Genomic DNA, 16,932 nt, shown 5'->3' with positions numbered 1-16,932 from the left:
TTTTCTTTTTTTATAATTTATACAATATAAAGGAATTGATGAGGCAAATTTCCATGTACAAAAAAAAAAGCTTACGCCACCACTTGAACGATTTTTGCAGTAAACAATATATTTTGTGTAATTCAATATAATGTTCGGTTTCTTGGCCATTATTTCCACTCCACCTCGAGCAATCCACGGTCTCCATTCCCGTGTCATCTCTAATACTGAAACAAGACTGTCCTTTTGTCTTTCCACGTTAAAAGTAAGGTGTTGCTTCGTCGGTAAGATTGGGTAAGATACCGTGGATTTTACTCGACGCTCGAGTGAAAAATGTTAAAATAATCTGCATTTAATCTTATATCATAAATTTATTACAAACAAATCAAATATCACATCTAGTTTTTTTTTTCTACAACCATGTGTAGCGTTTTTTAACAAATTAATTTTACTTCAGTTAACAATAAATAAAATCAGCAATGGATGGTCTAAAAAAATCCTGTTAAAATAAGATTCTCATGTTTAAACAACAAAAAAAGAACTTCCTTAAAAATATATAAAACAAAAAAAGTATATCCTAAGAAGTATAATTAGTCATTGAAATGTTGTTCCAAACAACCAGTACAAATTTCTGTTGCATTGTTATCAAGCAGCCTCTCACACACTCGACATGCAAACAAATTTTCCACTATAGCATCAGTCTCTTTCTGAACTTGTTCATCATATTGCTCACTAGTTCGATTCAAATATTCTTCCATCTCCTCTTGAACTTCATCTAATACTTTTATGATTTCAGCTTCATCAAATTCATTGTCACTCCAGGTATCTGACAATATTAAGTCCTTTATTTCACTATAACCTTTATCAATTAATTCCTTCTGATTTATATTTCTGTGTGAATCAAGAAGTTGATTTCGTATGTCTTTGATTCTAGTGTGGAATTTCTTTCTTAATTCACCCTTAATTTCATTAACAGTGCACCCTTTCTTAATTAATCTTTGTCTTCCAGTGTTATTGGATTTATGTAACTGCGACATAATTATGCGTTTTTAAATCTAAAATTAAACACTTATACAATTGTGGTTATATTTGAAGAAATTACAACGGTCGCGTTTTACCGAATGAATGAAGAAATAATAACCAGCACAATAAAAAAATTATGAATAAAACGAAAACATATTTCAAAATGACAGGAAATGTTCAAAACGTATCTCATGAAGTTGTTTCTTTCATGCACTTTCATGCTTGTTGAATAATATCTCAACAATTGTTTAATATTATTTAAATTAGTTAAATGATTAATTTTTAACATTCTATATACAATGTATAAACTATAATTAGTGTTATAATAGGAGGCTAAATACATTAATAATTCTTAAAAAAAAAAATTATGTGATAGGTTGGTATTTCTGATATTGACAATGGCGGAATTATTATCTTCTAGTTAATATTTTGGCGTCACGGTTTACTTTTTATAAATATTTACGATTGACGAATTAGAAACGTGTTAACTATAATCAGTTTCTAAAATATACAAATGTTTTGTGTTATTTATGACTTTGTTAAGCGAAAAAATACTAATATTTAATACTACATAATTAAACATGAGTTTTTCAAGTGATGAAGTCAATTTTTTAGTTTACAGATACTTGCAAGAGTCAGGTAAATTTATAAATTATTCATTTTTTTAAATACATGAATAAAATATGATTTTAGGTTTTCAACATTCTGCATATACATTCGGTATAGAATCTCATATATCACAATCCAACATAAATGGAGCTCTCGTACCACCAGCAGCATTACTTAATATATTGCAGAAAGGGTTACAATATATTGAGGCTGAAATTAGTTTAGCTGAAGATGGTACAGAGCAAAAACTTGTAGAGAGTTTAAGTTTAATAGATGCTGTAATGCCAGATGTTGTGGCAAGTAGACAAAATCAACAGAATCAACAAAAGCAGGCTATTAGAACAGAGATCACTGATACAAATGGAGAAGAAGCTGTTGTATCAACAAAGAATGAAAATATGGAAGTGGATAATTCCATTGAAATACCATCTTCAAAGGCTACAGTTTTAAGGGGGCATGAATCAGAAGTCTTTATTTGTGCTTGGAATCCAACCACAGATTTATTAGCAAGTGGTTCTGGTGACAGTACTGCAAGAATATGGGATATGTCAGATAACAATGCAACTCCAAACCAATTGGTACTACGGCATTGCATTCAAAAGGGTGGAACAGAAGTGCCTAGTAACAAAGATGTTACATCTTTGGATTGGAATGTATGTTATAAGAATATTTATATATTTATTTCTTTTTATGCTTTTTTTTATAGTGTGATGGAACCTTGTTAGCAACAGGCAGTTATGATGGTTATGCAAGAATTTGGACAACTGATGGTCGCTTGGCTAGCACACTAGGACAACATAAAGGTCCTATTTTTGCGTTAAAATGGAACAAAAGGGGAAATTATATTTTATCTGCTGGTGTATGTTAATTTTATTTTATGCAAAAGTATGCAGAGATTTTAAAATTATTTGATTTTTTAGGTTGACAAAACTACCATAATATGGGATGCTGCAAGTGGACAATGTACACAACAGTTTAGTTTTCATTCTGCCCCAGCTTTGGATGTTGACTGGCAAACAAATACATCATTTGCTAGTTGCTCTACAGATCAGTGTATACATGTTTGTAAATTGACAGTAGATAAACCTATCAAGTCCTTCCAGGGGCATACTGCAAGTTTTTTTTTAAATATTAATAATTTTAATTTAATAATATTCCTTGTTTTAGAATGAGGTAAATGCAATTAAATGGGATCCTCAAGGTATTCTGTTAGCTTCTTGCTCAGATGACATGACATTAAAAATTTGGTCCATGAAGCAAGATAATTGTGTGCATGATTTGCAAGCTCATGCAAAAGAAATTTACACAATCAAGTGGTCTCCCACAGGTCCAGGTACACAGAACCCCAATATGAATTTGATATTGGCATCAGCCAGTTTTGATTCAACTGTGCGTCTATGGGATGTGGAACGTGGCGCATGCATACATACTTTGCTTAAGCACACAGAACCAGTATACTCTGTTGCTTTCAGTCCAGATGGAAAATTTTTAGCAAGTGGAAGTTTTGACAAATGTGTACATATTTGGTCCACACAGAGTGGACAGTTAGTACACAGCTACAAAGGTACAGGTGGAATTTTTGAGGTGTGTTGGAATAGTAGGGGTGACAAAGTTGGCGCAAGTGCTTCTGATGGGAGTGTGTTTGTTCTTGATTTGCGTAAATTATAAATTGATGCTATGGTTTCAATCATACGATAGCATATTAAGATTAAATAAAGATATATTATAAGCTAACTACAATGCAATAGACTATTTTCATTATTTTTTTTTTCAAGACTTTTATTTTTAAATATTTTCCACAAAAAAAAAGCAATTTCGAAGTTAGCATAATATTGACATAGTCTACAATAAATAGACACAAATGTATTCATATTTTTCTATTATAGATATAAAAGCATCATGTGATTTAAAAGTTGCAGCATTTTATTATAGACTTAAAATTATTAAAAAATTATCACAATTAAATAGAAATGGCCTTATTTTTATGTTACAAGACATAAACAATATCTTTACGACAATAGTTACTTAACATAAATAAATAAATTACAAAGCAATTGATCGTTTTAAAAAAAGTTTCTTTATGAACATCAATAATGTCCTGCATGGGCCGATGCTGAAGCGGAAGCACTGGCATAGCCTATAAAGAAACAAATATTAATTTATACGAAATTTATATACTTTATGACATGCTTACTTCCTGAACCAGATCCGGCATGTGCTCCAGCATTGGCATTTGCTGAACTAGAAGCAAAACTTCCAGAGAATGCATTGGCAAAACCTCCATAAGAGTTTCCTTTAATGCCTGTATTTGCTCCAGCATTTGCTTTAGAATTATGTCCAAAATGACCTAATCCCTGGCCATTTCCAAAGGTTCCTCCATGACTACCACCTTTAACTCCAGAATATGAACCACTGTTAGCATTAGAACCATGACCAAAGTGGCCTAATCCGCCTTCTCCACTATTATCTTTATCGATGAAAACAAAGTCTCCATTTCCATAAGATATTGGCTTTTTGTCCCCTGGTTTTTCTATAATGACAGTGTGTCCACTTTCTCCACCTGCATTGTTTCCATATGATCCAGATCCACTTCCTCCACCAGCATTATGTCCATATGATCCAGATCCACTTCCCACACCAGCATTATGTCCATATGTTCCAGATCCACTTTCTGTCTGACATCCACTTGAAGTACAACCTGTGGATCCGCATTTACCGCCATTGCATCCGTTCTGAGAACCTGCACCAGACGAAGAGGTTGATCCGCTACCAGGGTAGACAAATGAACCGTCAGTACCAGGAGTACCAGAATTACAATTTCCACCGGTACAACCGGCTCCACTAACACCAGTATTACAATTTGGACCATTACATTCCTTGCTATCTCCATAACCAGGTGCCCCTAATTCTGTTGATGGTATATTAATTCCTTGATATCCGGAGCCACTGGAATCTGAATGACCTCCAGCAGTAGTTGCATAAGATGGGCCAGATGGTAGACTGCAACTGCCTCCCTTGCAACCTGTTGTATATTCGGATCCCGGAGCTGTAGGAAAACCTTCCGGAATTCCGCTAGGAGCAGGGCCATAGCTAGATTGTCCTGGTTTCTTATCGGAACTCGAACATCCGCCCGCAGTTGTGCAGTCACCAGATGGTTTAGTCGGAATTGGACCGAAAATGAATTGACCAGTTGAAGTACATCCTGGTGTACCAGGCGAGCAAACGTCAGAGTTACTAACTTGTGGTTGATTGCAATTAAGACCACCCGCACATGTTTTACTTGGACCAACTGGAACTGTATGACCAGATGCTACAGGTGTACTATCATGGATGCTTCCTTGTGTACCAAGGAACGGACCACTAAAGTGTATTCCAGATCCTCCGCTAACTGCTCCCGCACTTGCTGCAGCATTTGCGTTTGCTCCTGATGATCCGTATGCACCCGTATTATAAGATGGTTTGCTCTCCTGTGGGGAAGAACCGGAACTGCAACCAGGACCAGCGTTACTTAATCCACATGGAGAAGATCCTGAACCAGCTGGTTTGCTGCTATGTATACTGCCATGTGATCCTGGTAAATTATAAGTACCTCCGGTAACAGGTGGTAATGAACCCGCGTTAGCTTGTGCTCCTGAAGCACCATGAGAACCTGAGCTATAGGATGGTTTATTACCTTGTTGGTAAATACCAGAATTGCAACCTGGTCCTGCGTTATTTAATCCGCACGAAGAAGATCCTGAGCCAGCTGGTTTGCTGCTATGTATACTACCATGTGGTCCAGGCAAATTATAAGTACTTCCGGTTACAGGTGGTAATGAACCCGTGTTAGCTTGTGCTCCTGAAGCACCATGAGAACCTGAGCTGTAGGATGGTTTATTACCCTGTTGGTATATACCAGAATTGCAACCTGGTCCAGCATTATTTAAACCACATGGAGAAGATCCTGAACCAGTTGGTTTGCTGCTATGTATGCTACCTTGTGACCCTGGCAAATTATATGTACCTCCGGTCACAGGTGGTAACGAACTTCCAGATCCTGTAGTACCATGTGTTCCTGCATTATATGAGGGTTGGTAGTTTACTGACGAACTAGGTACACCGGTGTTTTGTTGTACTGGATGCATTGGTACGGATGAAGCGGGTTTGCTACTATGTATACTTCCTTGTGGGCCTGGGAAATTGTAAGTTCCACTGGAGGTTCCAGTTACTGCTGGCAGAGAACTGGAAGTTTGTTTGCTCTGTGGGAAAGATGATGGGCTTTTGTGATTATTGGCAGCTGCTGAAGCTGTTGCTCCTGCTGTAGCAGTTGCTGCTGCATTGCTGTGGGCTGTTGAAGATGGGATACTGCTATGTATACTTCCTTGAGGTCCCGGAAAATGATATGTATTTGCTGATGTACCTGTTACGGCGGGTAAACCTTCTTCAGGAGCTTTATGAGATCCTGAGGCTGGGGCAGGTTTACTATCGTAAATGCTACCTTGTGGAAATACACCGACCAATGAACCTGTTCCATGACTGTATGCTGTATTGCTTTGAGTTCCGGCAGTAACGCTAGTAGAACCATGAGCACCAGCATCAACACCAACATGTCCTGGTAAGGATCCACAGGATGATCCAATACATCCATTAGAAATTGGTTTATATCCTCCAGAACCAATAATTGGTTTACTGTCATAGATACTTCCAGATGCGTCAGGGAATGATCCAGTACTAACACTGGCATGTCCAGGTAAGGATCCACAGGCCAATCCACTACAACCATTAGAAACTGGTTTATATCCTCCTCCAGAACCAATAACCGGTTTACTGTCATAGATACTACCAGATGGACCAGGGAAAGTTCCGGTATATTTTACGTTAGAACCAGTTCCACATGACGATCCAGAGCATCCGCTTCCAAGTGTTCCTGCATTGGCATTGCTTCCTGTTCCAGCCAAAGCATTATTTCCATAGGTTCCTCCTTTAATACCCGATCCGCATGCTCCACCCAAACATCCGCTACCAGAGGCTCCTGCATTGGCATTGCTTCCTGCTCCAGCCAAAGCATTATTTCCATAGGTTCCTCCTTTAATACCCGATCCGCATAATCCACCCAAACATCCGCTTCCAGAAGCTGAAGCTCCAGATGCAGCACCTGCTTTGTTTGCGTTCCCCCCTTTAACAGGCGAACCACATAATCCACCCAAACATCCGTTGGCTCCTGCTCCAGAAGATGCCCCGGAGTTGGCGCCGGCATTGTTACCACAAGTTGCGCATCCACCTAAGGTACCAGAATGTGCTCCGGCAGATGCTCCAGCATTCGCAAAACTGCCACCATTATTAAGGAGCCCTTTAGCAATTTCATTTAAACCTTCAACGCCGCTTCCATAACTGGAGAATGACGAAGAACCTGAACTACTATAAGCTACACAATAACAAAATATTATTATATTATTAAAAGTGAACGAATATTGTATTCTTACATGACGATGCAGATTGACTGAAGCTAGATGATCCATGAATACCGTGTCCATGTTGAAGAGCTATAATTAAAGATCAAATTTAAAAATCGTACCTAACGAAAATTTCTACAATAAAAATTCTTACATGAATGCGTATATAATAATAGCAGGTAACAGCAACTAATAACTTTGTATTCCATGGTCATCCAATGCAAAAGTATTGGTATTAATATAAGCACTCGGTAGAATGTTTGCGAGGAACTGAATCTGAAACCGGTACCACCTTCTATTTATATGAATCTCCTATTAAGTGGAGACATTCAAATAAGAAAAAATCCACCGTTTGTACCACCACTCCGCTAGATCCACATCCGTTATGAATCTTCCGCATTTAATAGATTGTTTGTATCATCGGGGCTATTCCCAATATCGTTGGTATGAACTTGAACTTGAAATTTAACAAGACACAAAATAACAAGGTACAGCGAACGCCACAAGCATACATAATTTTTTTTTTTTGTTTTGACCATATTAGCAATGCAAAATAAAAATAAATTTCATTCTTTTGAATGATCGCAATTTATTACACATGAGGAAATTCAATTAGAAAATCGTGAGCGCAGCGTGTAGTCTTGATCAGATAAAGTAATTGTTTGAATAAATAAAAACAACGTTTGAATATATAATTTTTATTACAATTGATTGTCTACCTTTCAACGTATAATATATTTTTTATAAATGCATATATTTAGAAAAAAACTTCATTAATCAGATTTTATAATAATGTAATTCTTGTTTTAATGGTTACGTTTCTAATTGGCGCTTATTGGGTTTTAAAAATAATACAAACATGATTATTGATTTTCTTTAAAGGTCTCATGCAAATTTACCCCCAGTCTTTGAGTCAAAATTAACAATTTATATCGATTGCCATAAGATAAAATTGATAAAAATAATGATGATGTCATTTTTAATCAAATATTGATTATAGTGGTTTACATAATTGCACAGTTGTTTTTTCCTTCTTTTGTTATGAACAATTTCTTAATTATCATTAAACAATAAACATAATGGTTTTAATTTATGAAGATGAATATTAAGTCATACAATTCCGTTAGAAACAACTTGTTTAAAATAATCTTATGCAATTTATCAGCGGAAAACAATAAAATTTATTTAAAACGATAATTGTGTGTATTGTGTTTGCATGACAATAACGTGCTAAACGATCCATTCATAAATCAATCAAATCAACATTTCCATCAATCTCAATTTTTATTACAAAAAAAGAATCAAGTTTTCATTGTGAATTGCATCTTTTGAATCTGCTTAAAGATAAGAGGTGCAAGCGAACACGTAACTGCTTTTTGCAATATTTATTATTGAAAAAGACCTTGTATGTAAATGAATTACAAATACACCAGTTTTATGACTTACAAATCGTGTCATATAAGGTAAGCGTGGAAGGAGGGACGCATGTATGATCTCGCAACATCAAGAGGTTTCAGAAAAGCGAACCCGGATCGAGAGAATTTTATTAACGAGAATCCAACCTTCAAAAGCGACGCGAACATTTGCATTCGTTGGATTTCCCGCAATCTTGACTCACGACTTGGACTGATTTGACTCTATTTATAAACAAAAAATGATAATTATTAATTACCATACGCAGCATTTTTACTAATGTGAATTTTACAGTTAATATCTTTTTTTGCTATCCGCTCATCGATCTTAATTAATTGACGATTATAATGAGATCACTTTAGAAAATAACAGTTATAATTATGCATAATAAAATGTATTTTATTTATAATAGTATTTATGAATCTTGTTAATAAAAAAATGAATAAATAATATACTATATTTTTTAAAATATTAACAAATCTTCAAAAAATATGATATTATAGAAGATTATTTCGAAAGGATTGCGTGGGTTTAAGAATAAATATCAAATCACAATATCTTATATTATGCGTAAACTTAACGCAGATGTTTTAGCAAAATACGTAACCATTTTTTGTGTGTTTTTGTTTATTTAATAAGAACACAACAACATAACTAGACAAACAAGTTCTTAGTGGGCAATGATGAACTTGGTTCATAATTTATGCAAAGTAATAGTGTGATCTTATATTATAGCAAAGTAATAATAACGGACGAGTTATAATAATAGCAATTTAAAGCTTAATTATGTATATTTGTATTATTACGAAACGTGTTCACTGTACGAAAACTAAAATTGCCTTTACGAAACATGATTTTAATCGCTATTCGATTGTTCTTCGGTCAAATTTGAGTTCAATACGATTTACGTTTCCAGGAAGACCATAATTAGCATTTATTTGTGCTTCTTTCTCTTCGGCATTGAGATAAAATTGTTTCTATAGCGAGAAGCGTCGGAGGTGTTATCCCGCACATTCTAATATCCAATCTTTCGAGGAATCGATTCGATTGCAGACTGGCCAGCAGCATTGTCCCCATTTCCTATATCAAAAATATAAAAAAGATTACAAAAATATATATCCAAAAACACACGTTAATCATCGCGTGACATTTAACAATATTTCACAGAATTCTTATTGATAGCGTAAAATAACATTAGCTATTTTATATTCTTTATTTTCCTGGCCAATTACTTTTAACCGCAAGTTAATCAATCCTGTTTTAGCTTGAAAAGGTTAAATGAAAACATAAACATGTTAGCAATCCTGTACCACGTGTACGTCCGTCTTTAATTATTTATGATTTTATAAACTTAGTATAAATTACTCGATAATGCATCGTCAGAATAAAGGATTGGCCCAGAAAATATTAGCAATTCATTAACGATTTAGTTAGAATAATTTGATAAAATATGTGACACACTTTATATGATATTTTAATAATCAATCATTTTTGAATAGGCAATTAAAAATATAATCTTTACATATAAATATGAAATAATTACCGCCCCTAATTTATTGTTGCTTAAATCAAGATACTTCAAACCAACATTTATTTCAAGCATTTCACAGAAGAGCGGATTTTTTGTTAATCCGCAGCCGGCCAGACCCAATATTTCCAAGTAACAAGATTCGACCATCAAATTTCTTGCTAGTATCTCGCAACCTTCAGTTCCTAGCTTATTTAAACCCAAATCTAATTTTTTCAAGCCACGTTGGCGAATAGCTATGAATAATACTTCAATTCCTTCTGGCCCTGAAAAACAACACGTACGCTGTTTACACATATATTAAGCTAGAAATAATTGCCGTACCAATCAAATTATTCTGTAGAACTAATTCATCCAAAGATGGTATTTCTAATAATACGTCAGCGATCGATTTGATTCCATTTTTGCCTATTTTACAGTGGGAAAAATCAATTTTCTTCAATTCTCTGTTTGCCGCTAATCCTTTTAGTATTATATCAGCTTTGTCACAAGTTACATCAGAATTGATTACACTAAAATTATTAATTATGTCGTTAATTAATATCCGTTATCATAAAATTGTATTAAATTGTCCATTCTAATTTGTATAAAATTATATTTTTAATTAAATACCAAATTCAGTTAAACTACAACTTTATAATAATTATATTGTTATGAGTACCTTAAAGATAACAAATTTGTATTTTCTAATCCCTTCGCAAAGTTGTTTATATCATCTATAGTTGTTTCCATCACACGCCATGTAAAAGCTTCTCCCACGTAAGACTAAAAAATATGAATAATTTAGTTCAAATTACCTATAAATGAATTCAACTATATTTTACTTGTTTAAAACACACTGATAATTCGGCCAAATTAAATAGACTGTTTAAAATAACCTCCAACGTAATGCGATTATTATTTCCGTGATGTAATTGTGGTGCTTGCATTTGATTCAATTTTAATTTATATACGTATTCACTAAATAGATCAATTAAGATTTGCATCTGGAAGAAAAACAATGTAATTAATGTTTTTTTTTTAAGAAATCTGATTTCTGCCAATTAACTTGTTCCGGGTCGTAATCTTCTGGTTTTAAATTTTCTAAAAGATCTTGCAAAAACATTTCTATAAAGTTTCGTTTCCAATTATGCGCCGACGATGCAGAATTCGCCTCCTGTTTCTCATTAACGTCGATCCGATCCGCATTTTTAGATGTCTTAATAGAAGGCACCCGATTGGGCCAACGTCGCTTAAAACATCTTTTCCAATACACATCGTCGTTTATTATTGGTATGGCCAGTTCAAGCGGAAGAGTAGTAGGCAATAAATCTATAAGTATTCTTCGGTCTTCTATCAATATCAATTCGTCCATGATAGAATTATCTGTGTAGAGTTTTATTATATAAAATGAATTGCTATTTTTTGTTATTGGTATTACCTGTCCAATTGGATGCCAGACATTTTAAACAAAGTATGTTTAAACGAGTTGGCGTATTTTCATGCCACTTATGAAAATCGTGTGCATTTAATATTTTGTTGTTTTGTTTATTGTAAAATATTGGTGTGTACGTAGACATTGTATTTTTTGATATTGTTTCGGGAATTAACATTTTACACTTCTATACTACACTGTATTGATCAAACTTATAAATTCAAAGTCATGTATTTATGTCAAGACCGATTCAACTATGCGTAGTTGATTTATAGTTTACATGCTCGAGCTAGGAATATTTATATAAAGTTTATGTTTCTTGAGAATCAATTCTAAAAATACACATTATGCAAAATTTAAAACAAGGTCTGGTTCAGGCAAATTGAAAAATGCTTATATTTATTTGAATTAAGTTTTTTTTTGTAATTTAATTTGTAATGTTATTATTCATGTATACTATTCGAATCGAATTTCTTTTAGGTGTAAACGACTGGAAATACCAGCTCCTTCAAACTTGATTCTATTCTTAAAACTATGTTTATGACATAAATTAGTGTGGAAGTATTTGTGATGTGACTTATGGTTTATTCTATCATTCGTCACATTGTGCCATAATAAGTGTAAGAAGAAAGAACGTCATCGTCTTAAAAATACCAACATTAAAATAACATATTTAAAAAATTACAAATTTCTTTATAAAATGAAGTAATAAATGGATATTTTCATTTTAATTGTTTTACAATTCGTTGCAATGATTTAATTTGATTATAGTCTCAAATGATAATATTTGCTTTATTTATTAAGAAATAAATTAATATTTATTTTGTTTAATTTATACAAAAATATTGCTTGCTAATGAATAGTAACATTATCTCACGAAATTTTCATTTTTTCAATCAACCTGTTTTATGCTTAAAATATTTACCAGTAAAAAAATCTCGGTAATTTTTGATGTACATAAGTTTGTCGAGTCCCAGTGATTGAATTCTGAACACAGTGGAATATTGTCTGGTGTTGTCGTTGTGGAGTCTCAGTTGTAGGAATTAAATAATTCAATTGGTTTTAAACAAGTTTATTATAATAATTGGTACTCTTGGGGTACTTTCCAAGATAATGTAGATACTTTAAAAGATTGACTAAAACTATGCTCGTCTTAATTCTTATTAATACGTTATACGTCTAATTAAGCGTTCCCACGGGAATCGACCTTGGTGGTTTTGTTTATTATAAGACCAGGACTAAATCCTATGCATTTGTTTATATGAAAACAAGAGATTTATTACGATTGTACGTGTAATGATTATTATGTGTTTATAATAAGGACTTGAATTCGGAGTAAATGTATAGGAGTATCGATGGGAATGTTTACGCTTGGTTCCCTTTGTTTATATTACAGTGTATCGAACTGGGATCACGGTAGAGATTCCTTTATGCTGATGTATATGTTTATATAATAATGCGACTAAGAGACGCCGCGGATGTCTCTAGTTCAACTCTAGTTAAACCTGAGGAATACATACAAAAAAATATATTATAATAAGTATTGTATCTCAGTACTTTATTTAACATAAATTGGAACTTGCTCTGTAACTAGATTTTAATTTTATTAAGACCGGACAAAATCGATACAAAAGGCAACTAAAAATGACACTTTTCTAAATGACACGTTAATGAGTAATAGAGTAAAAAAATCATTGCTTCTTCCAGACATTCAATTAAATTTGATTAAACTCTTCAAATTTTGAAACTTATTACTATAAAGAAACGGAGTTAGGGTTTTAAAATATTATACTTTTGAAATTATTGTTCTTATTTTATTTATAAAATCATTACAAAACTGAAGTGTCTGTAGATTTAGTGTAAACATAGCTCGAAATTTTACGCCCCTAATACCCATTTTGCATCGAGGGTCCTTTAAATATTTTAGTGGTCGCGGACCAAAAAGTTTGAGAAACACTGCTGTATAATACCGATTAATATATTTTAGCGCTAAGTTTTAGACACAAATGTTAAAAATTAAAGGAGTTTGGACCTATAGCATCCAATACGATATTCAACAATTGATAAAATCATGCAATGATTCAATTCCATCCACTTCCTGTGTTTAGAAATTAATTTAATTGTTTACTATTCTTAGTATGAATATAACAAACTTATACTTGTAAAATTTTATGAAATAATTGAGAAATACTAATTTGAACATATTTCGTTCCACTGAGTTAACTACACTAATGTGAACTTTTTATTGATCTGAAAAGTACAAACTCAATGAACAAATTATGTTTGTGGCAAAAGCATTGCATAATGTTGGTGCAATGTATACAAAGTATATTACCATCCAAAGATTACAAAATGAAAGACGTATGCGTCGTAGATATATGTTTAACATTGAATGATGTATTTTATATGTTTTAACCATAAAGCAAGACAATTCACCTCTTTAGCATGGTACACAATTGTTAAGTTATAGATAATGCCAAATTGGCTAGAGTTAGTCACTAAAAATACTACTTTTCTCTAACGTTTACATATGCTAATACAAAAAATGCATACTTCTCAGATTCAAACGACCGACAGATTATTTTTGAAATTAAAAATTACCCTACATAGAGCAAATTTTTAGGTATTGAAAAATAAAATAATGATTGAGATTTTTAATGTTTTTTATTTGATACAAACATAATCTGATACCACAGGTGTAATTTGAATAAAATTATAACCGCATTTCACAGATTACTTCTTGGCTGGAGCGGCCTTCTTTGGCTTCGCTGCTGGCTTAGCCTTCTTAGTCTTCAAAATTTGGGCCTTCCTCCTTTCTTGCATCTTAGCGGACTTGATCACTGGAGTAATCTATGGACATAAAATAAATTAGTAACATGTTTTAATTCGACATTATCTGATATTAACTTCTTTTATATCAGTTGTCAACAAGTAATCATGGTTAATCATAACCCAGTGCTCTAAAGAGATATCATCATTTAAATGTATAAAAAGTTATATATATATAAAAATAATACTTACTCCGCGTTTCTTGGCCAAAGCTTCTTCCCTGAGAAGGGCGCGTTTCTTCGCAAGCAAAAGCGATTCCCTCTTAGTGACGGCGGCATATGGATTAAGCTTCATCATGGCGCGAGCGTTGGTAAGTGGGTTGAATCTGAACTCACGACGAACAACCTTCCTCTGTGGGTCGCGCAATACTCTCTTAATTTCTGGAGCCTTAAGAAGTCTGACCAAGTCAGTGTTTGCCATTTTCGGTTGAGGAAGCTTCCATCCCTTCTTTTCAGTGGAATAAGCCTTCCAGGTGCCAAATACTTCATTCAGTTTTGAGAAGGCAGATTCGGTCCAGATGATGAAACGGCCAACGTGACCACCAGGAGCGATGTGCAACAAGTTGAGCTTAGTAATGCTAACCAAGGTGATACCAGGGATGTTCCTGAAGGCACGAGTGATGCCTTGATCCTTGTGGTAAATGATCAGAGGTCCTTTACGCATGATGCGACGCCTGTTACGCATCTTTCCTTTACCAGCGCGCATACGTTGGGATTTGTATACCTAAACAAAAATAATATTAGAAATGTAAGATTATTTTTTACACAATATAAATACCTTCTTGATATCAGCCCAAGCTCTGCAGCGACGCAAGAAAGCAACAGCGTGCTTAGTCTTGGTGAATTCTTGGACTTTGTCAGATACAACGAAAGGCAATTCTGGAACCTGTTCAATAGCATGTCCCTTGCTCATTACGAGGGCTGGGACACCGCTAGCGGCGATTGCGGATGCAAGAGCCGAACGACGTTGTTTTAGATTGATCCTGCGGTGCCAACGGCGCCAAGTCTTGGTTGGGGCAAACATACGTCCTCCACGGCACATGTTACCGAAAGCACCCTGGCCGGAACGGTGAGTACCACCACCACGGACACGGGGAATACGAGCAACAGCGCGACCAGTACCCCAAGATTCAGCAGAAGTTTGATGACCTAAAAACAAAAAAATAAACGTTAATAGTTATTTATGGGTATATATCGCAAACCCGATTGTATCGAAATCCAGATGTTCAAAATCCCGCCTATATCTAAATCTCGACAACCATAATCCTTACTGTATTAATTTATTTGATTTTGTTGAATTATTCATAATAAACCTTAACATTATGAAATATTCTCAAATACAATTAGATTATTAATTGTTGTTATTTACAATTTAAAAGTGACTACGCTCCGGAATAATTTAAAAATGTTATTGAAGACATTTTTGATATAGTCGGGATTATGATTCTCGTGATTTCGATACAGTTGGGAATTTGTTAGACGGTATTTCGGTTGTCGGGCTTGCGATTGCCACTGGCTATATATATATATTATAAACAAGTATAATTTGGACTTAGTAATAAGTAAAGTTACAAAAACAACCTGTAATTTAAATATCAATTTACCTGCTTTCTCGCTGACAGCATAAGCCTGGCGTTTGTTTTTTGACATTTGGTCATGAACGAAGTTCACAACATCAGGTCTGATTGGAGCTTTGAATACACAAGGGAGACCAATGGTCTTATCCTTGATGACCAAAGACATCTCATCGTATACACTCACCAAAGGGCGAGCACTTGATAGTGACTAAACAAAAATAAACAATAATTAGAAAAAATGTTACATCAAATAGAAAATAAATAATTAAGTAAATATTATCAGTTATTGGTATATCAAAATCCTGATTTAATCATAAACACGGACCAAAAAATCATCATTAAATATTTTTACTAAAACAAGTTATACAGTTTATTCTAAAGATATTTCTTATTTACATCCATCTAGTGTGCGCACATTCATAAATTATATCGAGTTTGAATTGAATTATTTTGCTCGATAAAATATCGATAAATAACAAAGTAAAATTGTAATAACATTTCCACAACTAAAGTAAAACGCAAAATAAAAAATGCATATGTTATGTTAATATTAATGTCGGCGTTCAGGACTCCAAAACACGTGGCCCCAAACAAGAAAGTCACATTTTCATTATATTTTTTTTAATATACGTATTTTTCAGTAAATTAATCCGTTTCTATATTCATTTTAGCATAATAACTGGTAAAATCACTTTAAATGCACTTACCATTTTCTCTTATTTCCTTAAACTAGTATTCCTTACACAAACACATCAAGCGAACTCTACGTCCGCCATATAAAAGGAAGTGGACGAACAGTAATTTCAGGTATATCAACTAGGGGGATACTGTTTGAGTTTCCTGTCGCTACGATCGCGGCGCCAAATTTAAAATATAAACGTAATAATAAAAATTTCCATTATTCTTAATATTTTTAAGTACATACATAAATAATATATAATTTATAACAATTATATTTATATTATTTCAATTTATTTTTTTAATATAGCTATTTAAAAAAATAACTAAAAATAATTAGAGCATAGGTCACCAACATACCATATTACATTAACAATAACTTTTTTAAAACTTTAAAAATATTGTTATGTCAATATTCATTATTAAGAATTTAGTGTGTTCTGGTGCTCTG

The 16,932-nt window shown here is 33.6% G+C and overlaps 4 protein-coding genes across 5 annotated transcripts; 1 reads left to right on the top strand and 3 right to left on the bottom strand.

The window, feature by feature from the left end:
- Positions 1-402: 402 nt before the first annotated feature.
- On the bottom strand, positions 403-1,190 carry LOC108568183. Of its 2 annotated transcripts, none has more exons than XM_017929122.1 (2): positions 1,085-1,190; positions 403-1,034 (listed from the first exon to the last, which is right to left on the bottom strand). In XM_017929122.1, exon 2 carries the CDS (start codon positions 1,014-1,016, stop codon positions 570-572), a length of 447 nt encoding a protein of 148 aa, XP_017784611.1. In that variant the 5' UTR covers positions 1,017-1,034; positions 1,085-1,190; the 3' UTR covers positions 403-569. The 2 variants fall into 2 exon arrangements, with proteins under 2 accessions (XP_017784611.1, XP_017784610.1); XM_017929121.1 differs by having other exon boundaries at positions 1,098-1,190.
- Positions 1,191-1,475: 285 nt separating this feature from the next.
- On the top strand, positions 1,476-3,372 carry LOC108568208 (F-box-like/WD repeat-containing protein TBL1XR1). Its single transcript, XM_017929156.1, has 5 exons — positions 1,476-1,641; positions 1,696-2,264; positions 2,318-2,470; positions 2,532-2,723; positions 2,779-3,372. The coding sequence occupies exons 1-5, from the start codon at positions 1,584-1,586 to the stop codon at positions 3,277-3,279; spliced, it is 1,473 nt and encodes a 490-aa protein (XP_017784645.1). The 5' UTR covers positions 1,476-1,583; the 3' UTR covers positions 3,280-3,372.
- Positions 3,373-3,513: 141 nt separating this feature from the next.
- On the bottom strand, positions 3,514-7,323 carry LOC108568207 (fibroin heavy chain-like). Its single transcript, XM_017929154.1, has 4 exons — positions 7,198-7,323; positions 7,074-7,133; positions 3,806-7,015; positions 3,514-3,748 (listed from the first exon to the last, which is right to left on the bottom strand). Exons 1-4 carry the CDS (start codon positions 7,256-7,258, stop codon positions 3,699-3,701), a joined length of 3,381 nt encoding a protein of 1,126 aa, XP_017784643.1. The 5' UTR covers positions 7,259-7,323; the 3' UTR covers positions 3,514-3,698.
- Positions 7,324-14,043: 6,720 nt separating this feature from the next.
- Positions 14,044-16,585, bottom strand: LOC108568209 (60S ribosomal protein L4). The gene is made up of 5 exons (XM_017929157.1): positions 16,511-16,585; positions 15,831-16,011; positions 15,005-15,375; positions 14,420-14,950; positions 14,044-14,248 (listed from the first exon to the last, which is right to left on the bottom strand). The coding sequence occupies exons 1-5, from the start codon at positions 16,511-16,513 to the stop codon at positions 14,132-14,134; spliced, it is 1,203 nt and encodes a 400-aa protein (XP_017784646.1). The 5' UTR covers positions 16,514-16,585; the 3' UTR covers positions 14,044-14,131.
- Positions 16,586-16,932: the final 347 nt, after the last annotated feature.

The sequence above is a fragment of the Nicrophorus vespilloides genome, unplaced genomic scaffold, assembly GCF_001412225.1.
Source record: "Nicrophorus vespilloides isolate i.1.1-1 unplaced genomic scaffold, Nicve_v1.0, whole genome shotgun sequence".
NCBI classification, from domain to species: domain Eukaryota; kingdom Metazoa; phylum Arthropoda; class Insecta; order Coleoptera; family Silphidae; genus Nicrophorus; species Nicrophorus vespilloides.
The sequence above is the reverse complement of the archived record's forward strand: the minus strand, read 5'-3'. Positions and strand labels throughout refer to the sequence as shown.

What these genes read in the sequence shown, in the direction of transcription:
- LOC108568209 (XM_017929157.1), bottom strand. An exon ending in CTTGGGCTGATATCAAGAAG is followed by an intron (nt 14,951 to 15,004) that starts GTATTTATATTG and finishes ATTTTTGTTTAG; the next exon opens with GTATACAAATCCCAACGTAT. An exon ending in CTTTGGCCAAGAAACGCGGA is followed by an intron (nt 14,249 to 14,419) that starts GTAAGTATTATT and finishes TTATGTCCATAG; the next exon opens with ATTACTCCAGTGATCAAGTC.
- LOC108568207 (XM_017929154.1), bottom strand. Translation starts at nt 7,258, where the DNA reads ATGACCATGGAATACAAAGTTATTAGTTGCTGTTACCTGCTATTATTA. An exon ending in ATTATTATATACGCATTCAT is followed by an intron (nt 7,134 to 7,197) that starts GTAAGAATTTTT and finishes CTTTAATTATAG; the next exon opens with CTCTTCAACATGGACACGGT. An exon ending in TGCCGGATCTGGTTCAGGAA is followed by an intron (nt 3,749 to 3,805) that starts GTAAGCATGTCA and finishes GTTTCTTTATAG; the next exon opens with GCTATGCCAGTGCTTCCGCT.
- LOC108568183 (XM_017929122.1), bottom strand. Translation starts at nt 1,016, where the DNA reads ATGTCGCAGTTACATAAATCCAATAACACTGGAAGACAAAGATTAATT.
- LOC108568208 (XM_017929156.1), top strand. Translation starts at nt 1,584, where the DNA reads ATGAGTTTTTCAAGTGATGAAGTCAATTTTTTAGTTTACAGATACTTG. An exon ending in CAGATACTTGCAAGAGTCAG is followed by an intron (nt 1,642 to 1,695) that starts GTAAATTTATAA and finishes ATATGATTTTAG; the next exon opens with GTTTTCAACATTCTGCATAT. An exon ending in TTACATCTTTGGATTGGAAT is followed by an intron (nt 2,265 to 2,317) that starts GTATGTTATAAG and finishes TTTTTTTTATAG; the next exon opens with TGTGATGGAACCTTGTTAGC.